Source organism: Scleropages formosus, chromosome 1, assembly GCF_900964775.1.
Source record: "Scleropages formosus chromosome 1, fSclFor1.1, whole genome shotgun sequence".
Classification (NCBI taxonomy): Eukaryota; Metazoa; Chordata; class Actinopteri; order Osteoglossiformes; family Osteoglossidae; genus Scleropages; species Scleropages formosus.
The window spans coordinates 10,877,951-10,893,650 of record NC_041806.1 but is presented as its reverse complement, the minus strand read 5'-3'; the positions used below and the strand labels follow the sequence as shown (position 1 = coordinate 10,893,650).

At 42.1% G+C, this 15,700-nt stretch overlaps 1 protein-coding gene across 1 annotated transcript; it reads left to right on the top strand.

Annotated features, from left to right (window-relative positions):
* The first annotated feature begins 639 nt into the window (after positions 1-639).
* vps33a (VPS33A core subunit of CORVET and HOPS complexes) lies at positions 640-13,807 on the top strand. The gene is made up of 13 exons (XM_018752827.2): positions 640-768; positions 3,393-3,458; positions 5,102-5,229; positions 5,730-5,916; positions 6,284-6,400; positions 6,721-6,895; positions 7,595-7,788; positions 9,474-9,600; positions 10,117-10,184; positions 10,300-10,437; positions 11,260-11,397; positions 11,617-11,785; positions 12,627-13,807. Exons 1-13 carry the CDS (start codon positions 664-666, stop codon positions 12,818-12,820), a joined length of 1,806 nt encoding a protein of 601 aa, XP_018608343.1. The 5' UTR covers positions 640-663; the 3' UTR covers positions 12,821-13,807.
* Positions 13,808-15,700: the final 1,893 nt, after the last annotated feature.

Below are 15,700 nucleotides of genomic sequence, written 5' to 3'. Positions count from 1 at the left end.
CTTGAAAGAATAAATCGAGCACATTATTTTTACTACATTAATCCGTCTTTGTTTTACTTTTTACGTTTAAAAAACTATTTTCTCCCTTAAAATGTATATTAATTACACTAATAGTTATGTACGTATTCATAATTAAGTTCATTACATGTATTAATTAATCGTTAGCGTTACACACAGTTAGTTTTGCTACACAGTTCCTTAAATTTAAGTCTGAGATTAACAAAACACTTTAAATCATCACACGGGGCGTATCCCTAGAATACTCCGAATGAATGAATGAGCGAGCTTTATTGCCAAGTATGTTTTACACATACAAGGATTTCGTCTTAGTGACAGAAACTTCCACAACACAGACAGGACAGTGACTGTGTGTATTACTCGACTAAGCACAGTTAGATATAATTTTCAGATTCCCTCACTACCTGACAGGCTATTACGCCTCTAAATTAATCAAATATATCTGAACCAAATGCAGTAAACCAAGACGAGTTCGAATACACACTGCAACTAGGGCCTCGACTGTAACAAGTAGCCCTTATGCGCTGTAAATACTCCCGTCGAACGAACTCCAACGGCACCGTGAATCACGTGACAAACCTTGTCACGCGGTTGTCACGTGACCACTCTCCCGTCCATCACGTGATCAGTGGTTGACAAGGCGGAATGATGGCAGCGCACTTGTCTTACGGCCGTGTGAACCTCAACATTTTGAGAGAAGCCGCGAGGAAGGATCTGCGCGAGTTCCTGGATAAGTGCGCGGGCAGTAAGGTAGAGCCGCCATGTTTCCATACGAGTACTGTCTGTAGCGATGAAGCACTCAGGCAGGCGTTTACTTTGCGTCTGTTTCGTAGGAACAACTGAAAATGTTTTTGTATTGCTACTCTCATCAATGTACTTATCAGTTGTAGATGGGTTCTTAGATCGAAAGGTGTATCTCTGTCTGTTCACCTTTCTGCGCAGGAGAGTGACGTGTGTGTGGTGATGCTGCGCACTGAGTAGCCGCCGCTCCGCTCCTCTGTCTGTGCACTGTTTGTTTCCTCCTCGTCCTATCGGGTTAGAGCTGTTCTTTTGTCGTCTGAAGGCTACCGATTCAAATTGAAATTGTCTCCTGCTCTCCTGCCCTTGATCAAGTTATTTCTCTTGGATTCAGCAGGAACAACCTGTTGTATAAACAGGGCGAACTCTGAATAATATATATGATGATAGTCGACCGCGTGTAAAATACCGTTCGCGGCCTTCCCCCTGCATTCATTTGAATAAATTTAATCCCAGTGAATGGAGTCGCTTACATTACAGGAACTTGTTTTAGGACGTTTGAAGGTGGTTTCCCTGACACAGACGCCCATATCATATGCATATATCTTCATTGCTATATAATTATTATTATGAACCAAAAAAGTGCTCTACTGAAACTGCCTACATGCCATGGTGGTAATTTTTCCCCACGGAACCATCAGCTTTTCATCTCTTTTCCTCGAGTATTTTAGCTTTCACTTATCCATGAGGAGTAGTATCTTGTTTGATAAGTCACCTACTTTATTGATTTAATAGGTGAAAGTTGTGTGTGGATTTTTTTAATTTTGTTTGTACAGTAATTGGTAGTAATTGGAGGCAGCAATAAACCATTTCTCTAGAAAACAAGTGTACAGATCTCTTAAACAGAATTTTTAATAACTTTAAAAACACTTTGTGACATGTAAAGTTAAAGTGCATCCCCATCTCATTGTGGGTCTAGTGATGTACCCGTGGGGTTGAGTGTCTTCCATTGAGACAGCATCACCAACCCAAAGATCAGGGTATATCTTTTAAATAAGATATGCCAGGGATCACATTAACTGTACCTTTCATTTATCAGATACTCCAACACAACATCCAGCTTAGGGTAAACAAAAATCTATTTCATAATAGACCAAGAGCTTCAGGCAGATGTATGGCTGAAAGTGCTGCTTGACTGGATGTTTCTGCCTTTTTGCTTGTTCATGGTACTCAAGTTGCTGGACTTAGAAGTGGCATTCAAATATAGAGATAAGCAGAGCAGATGGCATTGGTTTTATGTAGCTGTCGAGACCCCTCTGGAATTCTGGGAGAGATTCAGCAATTCTGCATATTTTACCCTGTAAGGACAGAGAATCATTGTGGCACACCCAGGCTAGGGGAAAGGGGGATGGTGAGGAAGAGTTATTTTACCTCACCTGTCAGTAATCAGCCCTGTTTTAACTCTTCTTCCCAAACAGTAGGGGAGACTGACTTGGGAGTTCCAGACAGACACCGAACCCAAGAACTTGAGGGAACGCAAGTCTCAGGCCCTGAAGTCTCGACACTCCGCACCAAGAGCGCAAGATGGCACAAACACAAGAGAGCACTCCTCCCCTGCTCCCAGTTCCCCTTTACTGACGCACCGCACATGTAAATAAAAAGCCAAATCTTAACCTACTGAACGCATCCTCTGTGTTTGTGCCACAGTGGTGCCGAGACCCGAGAGTTGCGTTTCCTCAAGTTCTCAGGTCCAGCGTCTGTCTGGAACTCCCAAGTCAGTCTCCCCTACTATTTGAGGGAAAGGGGTTAAAATAGGGCTGATTATTACTGACAGGTGGGGTAAAATCACTCCTCCTCACCATCCCCCTTTTTCCTAGCCTGGGTGTGCCACAGTCATATTTTGATACCCAGAAACAGAGTAATTTGTGCAGTTTGGTAAATGCAAAAGACACCAAGAGATTTTTAGATGCCAGTTATTATGTTTTAATCTTGATGTTCTTGTTGGCAAGGAAACTCCATGAGTGCAAAAGACAGCATGCATTACCATGTTATTTTTAATCAAGTTCAAGAAAATATAACAGACTTTGACAACTATAGAATCACCTGAGGCCTTTGTTTCTCTTGGCAGAATAAAAAATAACTGGATGTGTCTTCTTGCATTTTAGCCCCTTTTCACAGAGTTCATTGATGGCCAGTTCTTATGTCTGTGTGTTGAAACTCTGCACCTGTACCCATTCAAGTGTGCCAGTCAAAGGAATCCTCCTCTTATGGGGGCATAATCCTTTTAGTCCCATTCTTCTTCTCCCTCTGTGGGCTGCAGTTGCATCAGGGTGTGTAGTGCTGCAGGTGGAGAAGGCAGTGGACTGTAGGTGTCGCTGCGACAAACAAATAGAGAGAAACCAGCTGTCTTTCGCAGCCGAGGTCTGATTCCCATGTGTTTTGATGTTATTTTGAAACATTTTGACTATGCAGCCAGCACAAATACATCATAAACTTATGACATTTTTATCTAGATACCAGTCTTCATCTTAAGTTCTTGTGTTGCAAAGTTCAGTTTGAAAGAAACTAAGATGTCATTTCAGAATATCATTAAACATTTAGAATTTACATTAACCATTTGTATTTATCATCTGCAGGCAATTGTATGGGATGAGTATTTGACAGGACCTTTTGGATTAATTGCCCAGTATTCTCTACTGAAGGTATGGACTTTTAGTAACATTATGTATTTCATTACATTTATTAATTTAACTGATTTTTTTTTTTTTTCTTATAAGCAATTTGCAATGTTAAGTTTCCTGCAATGATTTACTCATTTATATAGTTGGGTAATTTTCACTGTATCAGTTCAGATTTCGTACCTTTCTCAAAGACACTACAGCAGTAATTTGGATTCAAATTTACAGCCCTCAGATCTGATGGCTGTAGCTCTAACCTCTGTGCTACCAGCTGCCCTTCATTAAACACCCCTATGAAGTATAGTTACTCTGGAAAAGTATTCTCAGTTTTTACCGTTTCAAGGGAAACAATAGAGTCACTTAAGAGTTGTGATATATACATACACATACATACACACACACAGAGTACTGTGTAAAAGTTTTAGGCACTTCTGGGGAAAAGCTGTAAAATGAGAATGCTTCCAAAAATAATGCTCATAATTAATAAACTTCCTACAAAGCTTAGTAACCACCCATCCTCAACAACCGCTTGGTGTGGCGGGCTTGACCAGATCTCCCTCTCTGGTGGGTCTGGGGTTTGAGTCCTGCTTGGGGTGCTTTGTGATGGACTGACGTCTCATCCTGGGTGTGTCCCCTCCCCCTCCAGCCTTGCGCCGTGTGTTGTTGGGTTCGGTTCTTGTTTGCCGTGACCCCGCGTGGGATAACTGGTTTCAGACTCTCTGTGTGTGTGTGTGTGTGTGTGTGTGTGTACACTTTCTTTAATGACATACAAAACCCTTACTGTAATACTGTAACTTTTTGCAAAAGGACTGCTTGGAAATGTAAGATATGCTCTTTCCCATTGATGCTAATGCAGAAGACATTAACCTTCTAAAACAAATTTTTGTGGAACATCTAAGTGCCTATGACTTTTGCACAGTACTGTATATTCTGTTTCGATACCATTTGACAGTATACAGGCATTCCTTGGTTTATGAATGTAATTCATTCCTGAAAACTGTTCTTATACTGACTGTATCTTGAAACCCAATGTCCCATTATTTCTTATGGGAAAAATAATAATGCATTCCCGTACTCTTACGCTTCACCTAAAAGTTCTTTAATTTTCATTTCTAAACACAGTTTGTTGCATATTCAATAATTTATTATTGGAGTAATTCAGTACTAGAAATGGTGTTTTTATTAGTTTTTTTTTTAATTTATGAATTTTGATTGTGGCCAGGGAACAGCATACCGATGTCAGGTTTTTATCTCTGAAACCCAAGTGTGTACATATCAAGAGAGGGTATTAATTTTCTGGGGGTGCGGTGGCGCAGTGGGTTGGACCACAGTCCTGCTCTCCGGTGGGTCTGGGGTTCGAGTCCCGCTTGGGGTGCCTTGCGATGGACTGGCGTCCCGTCCTGGGTGTGTCCCCTCCCCCTCCAGCCTTACGCCCTGAGTTGCCGGGTTAGGCTCCGGTTCCCCGTGACCCCGTATGGGACAAGCGGTTCTGAGAATGTGTGTGTGTGTGTGTGTGTGTGTGTGTGTATTAATTTTCTTGGGGCATAACTTTGGAGCTTTGTATACCAAAGACTAGTATATCAAGAAAGAAAAGACCCGTAATCCCTTGTTGAGGTGCGCTATTGTTTGTGTGAGCGCGGTGGTTAAGTGAGTCACACTTTCCATAGGAACATGAAGTGGAGAAGATGTTCACTCTCAAGGGAGGGCGCCTCCCTGCAGCAGAGGTGAAGAACATCATCTTTTTCGTCAGACCCAGACTGGAGCTAATGGACATAATTGCTGAGAATGTTATAAGGTCTGTGTTGCAGCACCCCCCCCCCGGCAGTTGTAATTAAATTTGGGATAAAGTGTACTGTGTTGAGTGCATCAGCTGACCCACACATCACCTCACATTGCTTCCTTGTCTCCAGTCTCCTTTGCACATAGGAACTTGCCTTGCACCAGTAATACAGTCACTGCACTGGTGTGTGTTAGCATCCTTCTGTGAAACCTGCCTGTTAAGTCATCCCTAAAAATAATTAGTTATAAACCATGAAAATGTTTGTTTTTCATTACCAGTGATTTGAATATTTTATCATTTTATAATTTTACTATTTATTATTTTCATCTTGTGCAAAGCTGGATTTTTATGAACATTTCAGGTTTATTAGCTCACCTAGAAGCCGTGAAAATCATCTACTGACCTTAACAGTTGCAACTTGAGTTCCTTTGTCCTGTGACTCGTCGCCTGCTGCCTGTAGTGCTTTGTGGCAAAGCAGCAGTTAAAGAACATGTTTCCTGCTTCTGTCCTGGCAGCGAGGACAAGATGCGCTCCCCACGAGATTTCCACATCCTGTTTGTGCCACGCCGAAGCCTCCTGTGCGAGCAGCGCCTCAAGGAGAGGGGGGTGTTGGGCTCCTTCATCAATGTGGATGAGTACATCCTGGACCTCATCCCCTATGATGGCGACCTGCTCTCCATGGAGTCTGAGGGTGCCTTCAGGGTCTGTCAGCCAGTTCTTGAATGCATGAATGCAAAAACAGGCTTCTTTGTGAAAAAGAAAAAGTCTTACAGCATTAAGACGGTGTCTGTGAATTGATGGTAGTGGGTCATCACCAGTATTTTAAGTTTGGACTGCTGACCCCAGGAGATCAGTTACAGAGTTCTCATTTTACTGTCTGAAGGAAGTTTGTTAATGTTATTTATCATTTTAAAACAAACTCATACTGGATCATCTGGGAGCTGCAGCCCACATACTTGGCTGTACTGTCGTTAAAAGTGTGCGCCCACGTGCTGCACTCCACTCCTCTGTTCTGCAGTGCCAAACCGCCTCTTTAAAGTCCATTTTCTATTTCTGTGTGGCTTAACAGGAGTGCTACCTCGAAAATGACCAGACAAGCCTGTATCACACCGCCAAGGGGTTGATGACACTGCAAGCTCTATATGGAACCATCCCACAGATTTTTGGTAAAGGCGAGTGTGCACGGGTAGGTTTGAGGAAATGCCATACTGCGTTGCTCTTCTCTGTAATTCATTTGTGGTATTTCAGTTTTTGCTGGTACTTCTGTCTGGAACTGATGTGGAAATGTCTACTAATGAATGGGACTAGCCTTATGTCAAGTTTTACTTGTTCCAGAGATCACATGAGGGTCTTCGGTCTTTTCTTTTTAAACAAGTAATGTTACTGAAGCTTTTGATTTTACAGCTGGGGTATAAAGGGATGCTCTCATAGGGTGTTTAGAGGCACTAGTGTGGATTTAAATGATAATTATGATATTGATGTTGAGGATGATCATGGTCTTCTTAGCATGTAGCCAACATGATGCTGAGGATGAAGAGGGAATTTGCAGGCTGCCAGACACAAGTCCTCCCTGTATTTGACACGCTGCTGCTCCTGGATCGCAATGTGGACCTGCTCACTCCACTGGCCACCCAGCTCACCTATGAGGGCCTCATTGATGAGATCTATGGCATCAACAATGGTGAGCCTCCAGCAGGGCTGTCTGTCCAAACATAATGCATAGAGATGAGCTATTTTAATGTAAAGTTGCTGGTGCCATGGACAAGTCCCTGCTCAATTAACTGAGAAGATTTTCATATTACTTATATACTTCCAGTAATGTTACAGTAATTTTTTGTTTGTTTTTACTTTACATTTTGAAAATGGCAGGCGGTCTGTTACCTATTGTTATGTGAAAAAGCACATGCACTGCAGTTTAACATAGAATTATTGGCCGCTGTTCTGTCAGGGAGTAATCACAGCATGATGATAAGAGTTTGGAAGTCCTGTAAGGTGTGAGAGCAAAGCCAGTGCTCCACCATAGTGATACCTACAAAGTGGATTGGGCTACCCATACCTTTGGAGTTTTTGGTCATCTCCCACTAGTAGAAGACCAAGTGGCTGATCCAGCATCTGCTAAAGGCATTGCACTTTATATTTCGTTTCCTTAATAAGTACTCTTATCTAGTTTATGTCTCTAGGCTGATCTGGGAGAAATTTGCAGTCCTGGAGGAGTAGTATCTCCAGGGAAATTAAGATTTTGTTTGTCCTAGCTTGCCTGTACCCACCACAACTTTCATCTGAATTAAAAATATGAAGAACTTCGATTAATCCCTCCAAACTGATAGATATGTAGGTAGACTAGAGAAAATGATGCCTTCTCCTTGTTCTCTGCCCACAGGCTATGTGAAGCTACCTCCAGAGAAATTTGCTCAAAAAAAGCAAGGTGAGGGAGAGAAGGACCTACCCACAGAGCCTAAGAAGCTACAGCTCAACTCTGCTGAGGAGCTGTATGCTGAAATACGTGACAAGAATTTCAATGCTGTGGGAGCCGCGCTCAGCAAGAAGGCGAAGATCATCTCTGCCGCCTTTGAGGTAGGACTCTGTACCCCTCTCTACAATGTCCTTCTAAGTCACTGGAATCAGTTTAGTCAATACCACCAAAAGTTTAGGCTTTATGTATTCTATATGATTTTTTTTTTCCCTTCTTCCATATGCTGAGCTTAAGAAATGTTATCTATCATTTCCCTGTAACCCAGACCTTTTCTGAATGGATTGGATATTTATTTGTTTATTTATTGATATGATTGTGTTTTGTCATTTTTGCACGCTAACGGAATTTAGTAGCTTAGTATAGCACAAACCATTACAGACCTGATTACAAAGCAAATATTCAACTACAGCTAGTCATGTATCCCATTTCTTAACCAGTATCCTCAGTGTTGTTGTATGGAGAGATACTTGTATGGAATGAGCGAGTCTGGATAATGTTAGAATTGATGAGCCATCTGAAACCCACAGTGGAGGGTAGGGGCTGATTAGATGGCCATGTGTTAATGAAAAAGAAAATTGATACCTGTTCTGTCCTTTTACACATGCCTGTCCTTGTTGTATTTTCCATGCCCAGACATGTCCAAAACATTACTCACGCCATTATACATAGTAGACTCTGTTGAATCTGGTTGAACAGCAGATTGTCGTGTCCTCCTATTTCATACATCTTCTTGGCTTGAAGCATACTATTCCATAAAATGAAAAGGATACTTTAGTCGTGATGTTTAAAGAGGTGCTACAGTTAGTTTACATTTTTCAAATCAAAAATTACTTTGAACTGTTATCAGAAATAATCACATAGTGACATTATCTATCCATCCATCCATTATCAATAATCACTTGTTCAGTGCAGGGTCACTGTGGCTTAAAGCTTATCCCAGAAGCACAGGGTGCGAAGTAGGGTAGACCCTAGACAGTACTCCCATCTGTTGAATTGCAATGACGTGTTCATTCACGCATGCTCACACACACACACACACACACACACACACACACACACTACAGGTAGATCAGAGTCACCAGTTCACACATGTCTTTGGATTCAGACCCACAGTCCAGGAGCCATGAGATATCAGTGATACCAGCAGTACTGCCTGCGACATTACTTATTCCCTCTAAACTAAGTGAAACTCAGTGTCATAAACATGAGCACAATTATAGGACAAAACATAAATGTTACTAAACAGTATCACAGCTATTTAACTTTGAATCAGGTTTGCATCCCACATTAACTGAATAAAATATGTACATTTTTCTTTTGTTATTTAAAAATTTTAATATTTTAGATTCACAGTTGTAAAACTGAAATCATATTTGTAACCATGCCTACCTTAATCTTATGTCTATTTTCCATGTGTTTATTAACTTTAATTACATTTTAGAATTAAAGCATCAGTTGAATTAATCACTATGTTTTTAGCAAAAAATACATTAATAAGACCTTATTTATTAATTCTTCTTATATCATGACAAGGATCTGTGGATATTTATAGCCCCAGTTTTAATGCCTTCCCATTTTCCATATATAGAGGCATCAGATCAGAGCATTAGATCTAGGACTTAAGGTCTAAGTGTTTCTGAATCATCCAGTGAATCACAGAATTGTTCTGGGAATACACAAAGGGGTTTACTGCAAGTACTGCAAGGTGCTATTCCCTTTATTTAAAATCCATTGTGCTTCTGCACATGTTTTCTCTTTTGACTGCTGACCTGCTCTGTGTTGGCAGGAGCGCCACAATGCCAAGACGGTGGGAGAGATCAAGCAGTTTGTGTCGCAGTTGCCACACATGCAGGCTGCTCGCACCTCCCTGGCCAACCACACCTCCATTGCAGAGCTTATCAAGGACATTACCAGTAGGCAAAAAATACCTCCTCCCCTTCATCCTGGACTGTACTTAACCCTTCTTCACTTCAGTATAGCCCGGTGAACTGTATATGACATGCATTGTTTGTTTATCATATTGAAAACTGCAGCACGGAGTACAGTTTTTCTAAGGGAAAGAAAGTAACTATAGTTTCAGACCCCAGGAGGAGCATTACTGTTATACACTTTATCAGGGTATTTCATCAGAATTTTTTCCTTAAAAAAACCCAGCTGTACAAATTACCAGTAACAGACCAAAGAAATATTCAAGGGATAAAAAGAACAGCACTGGTACACAAGTTATTTACTCCAGTTTTTACCAGATTTTATAATGTCTGCTGGACAATACATTGCATGAAATGGCAAAGTTCCACATTTGTTAATATAACAAGAGTTCACTATCCTGAGACAATTGTTTTCAAGCATTTTGAATACTGGTGGCATTACATGAACTTGGGAGATTGTTGTGTTATGCTGTATTTCATGCGTACCTCCATATGTTTCAGCTTCTGAAGCTTTTTTTGACAATCTGACTGTGGAGCAGGAGTTCATGACTGGAGTGGACACAGACAAGGTACTCTGAGCTTCTTTACTCTTGTCTAACTGCTGGAGTGTCTGGAGCTATGCTTTTGCTCCTAGAGATATGAGGGAGTCACTGTTGGTTCACTGTCTCATCCCTCTCACTGCAGGTGAATACATACATAGAGGACTGCATTGCACAGAAGGACCCTCTGATCAAGATCCTGCGTCTGGTCTGCATGCAGTCAGTGTGCAACAATGGCCTGAAGCAGAAGGTGCTCGACTACTATAAGAGAGAAATCCTGCAGGTAGATTGAAAATGGAAGTGTTTCTGGTTTTTTTTTTTTTTTTTTTTAAAATCCCTGGAAGTATATCTGCTTCCCCATTTGTATACTTTTGTTTCCTGTATCTTTAAAATACCATTATTAAACATATTAACATTAAACATATTATCATATTAAACTTAAATCAGTCATAGTTTTAGGATATTCATAATACTCTGGGACCTCAATTTATGAACACATTTGTATTCATGTATTTTCAGAACTTGATTCATTTGTAACTCCAAAGAAATTTTTATCACTAATTTGCAGAAATGGAATATTGTGCCTTCTACTTATTCACATAATAGGTTCTGTAAAAAGTGCACTAAAATAAAAACTCATTTAAAAAAAAATAATCTTAATGTCGTTGATCAATTCAACCAGTAAACATGTTCGTCAGCTTCTCGCCATTTCCAAGTTTCTCATTTATATCATCAGTTAAATAAGAGATTTCCCTCAATTTATTTATAGGTAAGGTTCTGTAAAAATCATGCACATAGCTATAGTAACTAAAAATACTGGTCTCTGATGGGTCTGGGGTTCGAGTCCCGCTTGGGGTGCCTTGCAGTAGACTGGCGTCCCGTCTTGGGTGTGTCCCCTCCAGTCTTATGCCCTGAGTTGCCGGGTTAGGCTCCGGTTCCCCGCAACCCCGTATGGGACAAGCGGTTCAGAAAGTCGTGCGCGTGTGCGAGATCAGCCTGGATTGACTGCTACATTGACTATTCCTACTGCTCTTATGTTGCGTTTTTTTTTTTTTCTGGATTCAGGTTTTGGTAAAATTCTATGCCTGTCTCTTCCCATCCTCAGACATATGGCTACGAACACATACTGACCCTGAATAACCTGGAGAAGACTGGACTACTGAAGCTTCAGACCAGCACCCGGAACAACTACCCCACCATTAGGAAGACTCTGAAGCTGTGGATGGAGGATGCCAACGAGCAGGTTTCAGCACCATCTCAAATTCAAAAAGTTTTGTTCTTGTTTTGATGCTCATTTTGTAGTAATTCCATATCATCCTTACATTTGAGGAGTGCTACCATACAGTGAGTCATGTATGCACACATAAGTACAAAGCTGTGCTTTGGTGGGGCTCACTGCTTGTGTTTTTTTTTTTTTTTTTTTTTTTTTTTTTTTTTTTTTTTTCCCCTCCTCCCCTGGCAGAACCCAAACGACATCTCCTATGTGTACAGCGGCTATGCTCCACTCAGCGTGCGACTAACCCAGCTGCTGGCACGACCTGGCTGGCGTAGCATTGAGGAGGTTCTCAAGATGCTGCCAGGACCCCACTTTGAGGAGAGACAGCAGCTGCCTGCTGGGCTCCACAAGAAACGTGCGTATGCCGCATATATGTACACACCCACACACAGACAACACACACACACACACACACACACACACATATTGTTGGCACCACAAGCAGGACTTGAACCCCAGACCCACCAGAGAGCAGGACCCAGCCAAACCCGCTGCGCCACTGTGCCCCCCTCCCCCCGACAACATGTTTTTGGCCATTCATTCTCATGAGCAAACAGCCCCAAATGTGCTGAACATAGATTAGTGCTGGCTCTTTGCTGCTGTATGCCATCAAGTCAAGAAGGTCTGATTTATGGAAGTGGAAAAACAGAGAGGCCCTTTGGGTGCTTGTTTCTGTGTTTGAGCATGTTCGCTCATATACACAGCTGTGTTTGTGATCTTGTATGGGCCTCTATGTCCATTAGCAGCCTGGTTGGAGGGCTGCCCTATAACCATTAACCTTTTATTGGTAAGTTGTTCAAAATGGCAGTATTACAGTTCTTATTAAACATTGAACTTTAACAAATATACTACAACAAGTTGAAATGTTATGTACAGGTGTTTTGTTTTTATCTGAGTACAGCTGTGTCCCTTTGTCACATTATTTATAAGATATGTAAGGTATGATGTCTGTTAATTAGTGTGGGATATTTCTGGACAGAGTGGTTTGGTTTGGACTTGTTCCTGCCTGCTGTAGAAGCATGGCTACAGAGAGTGATAATTAACTAGGTGGGGGGAAGCAATTCCACCAAAGATTTGAGAGGATTGTCAAACAGGAGAGGGCCATATGGAGTACAAAGAGGGGTCTTCTAGGCATCAGCTGGAAAGTAGACCTTAACAGATTCAGTTCTGTGAATGTTTTTGTCTCCCCTCTCCAGGCCAACAGGGAGAGAACAGGACCACACTAGTTTTCTTCCTGGGGGGTGTGACCTACGCTGAGATTGCCGCACTTCGCTTCCTGTCCCAGATGGAGGATGGAGGCACAGAATATGTCATCGCCACCACCAAACTCATCAATGGCACCACCTGGATCAAGTCCCTGATGGACCGTCTTGAGGAACCACCTTTCTGAGTCACCCCCTTCCACAACAAACCCCCAGTCAGCCAGCAGCTATGTTGTCACACAGGGTGATAACAGTTCTCTGACCCTGGCCCTAGCTTCAGGGGATAAAGCTCATCTTCAGATTCCAGCCTGGATTCTTCATCTCCAGTCTAGAGGCTTCAGCATGTGAAAGCCAGGCACAGGAAAACTTCATAAAAATGTCTAATATATTTGACAACACTCCCTGGCTGAGTTTTTGCAGATTGTAGACTTGTTACCTGTCCTGGAGTGTACCCCCTTAAGAACTGAGTTTAACTTCCTGACTATTCCCTGATCATGCCTCTTGTTCTTGGCAGGAGTACAAGTGAACTGCAAAGAGAGCCCTGTTGCCCTGTTCCATCTTGGTTTGTCTGCAGAACTGTGTTCCTATGCCCTATTTTAAGTTTACCATGTTCTTAGTTTTTTGCAGAAACACTTAGACTTGGTGACTGTCCACTCTTCAAAACAAAGTTGCTGGTCAGTACAAGAGAGCTGGACAACTTGCTAGGGCAAGGACCCCTGTTTTACAGGAAGTGCTCTGACATGGATATCAATGTGGACAGAAATGGCACAGGTCACATTGCAGGTCCTTGAGGTCATCCCAGCCATGCAGGTTCTGCTAACCTGTTCTGTGTTAACTGAGATTTGCTTTCTCCTATTTGCCTCCTGCAACTGTATGATTGTGAAAAGTTGTGCTTACAGCTTTGTAAATAAAGTATAGCATGGAAATTAGTGTTGTGTTTAAAAAAAAAAAAAAAAAAAAAGGTTACAATGACCATGTAACTATGTATCTTGGTGAATCTTTTTTAATTTCTTATTGGCCTTCAGGTTTTGGTAAATAACCATAAACACCCTTGTAATTTTTTTCTGTGGAACTTCTCATTACTTCTATTAGTATTTTATGGTTCTTGCCCCTCCCAAATAAGTTGTGGCACATTAAGCCACAGTTTATTATAATGCAGCCCCTAAATCCAAAGGTCACAGGTTCAAATCCAACTTACTTCTGTAGTGCTCTTGAGAAAGGTACATACCCTGAACTGCTACAGTAAAAATGACCTAGCTATGTACATGAGTAAATAAGTAACTTAACATTGAAAGTTGCTCTGGAAAAAAGCATTAGCTAAATAAATGAAGGTAGGCTTTTCTTACATCTCAAACATGCTAGTTAGTTCTAGAAGAGTGAACACACTTTCTCTGAGATGCAGTAAGCAACCACTTATTTTTGCTCTAAGTGATGCTAGTTTTATCAGGCAAGAGAATACAATTAGATGCTTGTGGAAATATTATTTGATTCTTATGCCACTACAGTCCTGTAGGCATCGCTGTGATTATGGTGGGATGGACCCAGTCATCTCACCAAAGGCAGCATGGGGTTTTGAATGAACTATGGATGGCATAATTAGCAATGTGTTTGAAAATAGTGAAACTGTGGAAAAATGTGTTTCTTAACACTTTAAATTTAGAATGATATTTTAGCAACTTATCAAAAAACTAGACCATACATCTGGTTTGTTTATATTCACCGAGAACATATTCTTTGGCCATACTTCATTCTAAAATGATTCTTCTGTCAACCAAGAAAACTATCACTTTCTGAAACTAAAGATTATGTGTATTAAAACAAACCTTTAAGCTTATGTGTATGTGCATTTTGCTTACGTCTTCTCTATGGTGCAAGTGATAATGAGGAGAAGGGGCCTTTCTTTTCCTGTCAGCAGGATACAGATGGACCAACAAAGAATGGGAGCTCTGTGAGCCATCAGCAGCCAGGCTCCGGAGGAGCAATTACCGCTCGGAGGCCTCCTGATTGCTTTGATAATGGGTCGTTATGTCTGGAGCTTACAGTCTGTAACAGGGACTGATCTGATATTGTGGGACACTGATTGAATTAAGAGGCCATTTGCTCCTTGTTCCGGTGGAGGAAACTCAGTTGGGCTTTGAGCGTGATCTGTGCCTGATCGATGATATGTCCGTGCCCTTGTCTACTGAACGGCACGACCTGGAAAGTGCCGTGATGAACAGATGGCTGTGGATCAAACCCATGCCTTACTGGGTGGATGCTGACCTGGTGTGCCTCTGATGCATCTTAAAATTGAGCATGGCTTTGCCTCCGCTTTGCAGTGGTGCAGTGGGTTTGACTGGGTTCTGCTTCCTGGGAGGTCTGGGGTTTGAGTCCTGGTTGGAGTGCCTTGTGACATACTAGCATCCCGTCCTGGATGCGTCCCCTCCCCCTCCAGTCTTACGCACTGTGTTACCGGGTTAGGCGCTCCCTGCAATGCCACATGGGACAAGTGGTTTCAGAAAATGTGTGTGTTTGCCTCCACTTTGTCAGCTATGAACATTTCAAAACACACATAATGAAGCGTGAGACCTTTCTCAAAGCAACTTCCATGACACTTGCAGCAGTACCAACCCACAGCTTTTCACCCTAGCTGACTTACCATGGTTTTTTTTAAGTCACCAATTCACTTTATGTATCTCTAACCTGTGGGAGCACATACAAACCTGACTTGGAACACGCGAAGGTAGAACCCATAACCACTGCTACTACCCAGACGCTAAAGCGCTACTCGCTGCGCCACTGTATGTATTGCGGTTTGATGGGAAGCTCTAAAGCAAACAGGACTACGATTAGAGTTGTGTGGAGATTGCATGTGATGTGAATAAATCATCAAACGATGAAGGAAGGGCGCGGGGAGGTGTTCCGTGGGTCGGAGAAGGTGAGCTCATGTGTATGGAGGGGTGGAACACGTGATGGTGGAGGGTTTTGGGCTGAGCTGTTCGTTTTCGTCCCCCTAAGAGTAGCTGCGGGCAGCGGTGGGACGGTCCTCTCCACCGGGAACAGTCTTGGGTGCTCACTCTAATTGGCCT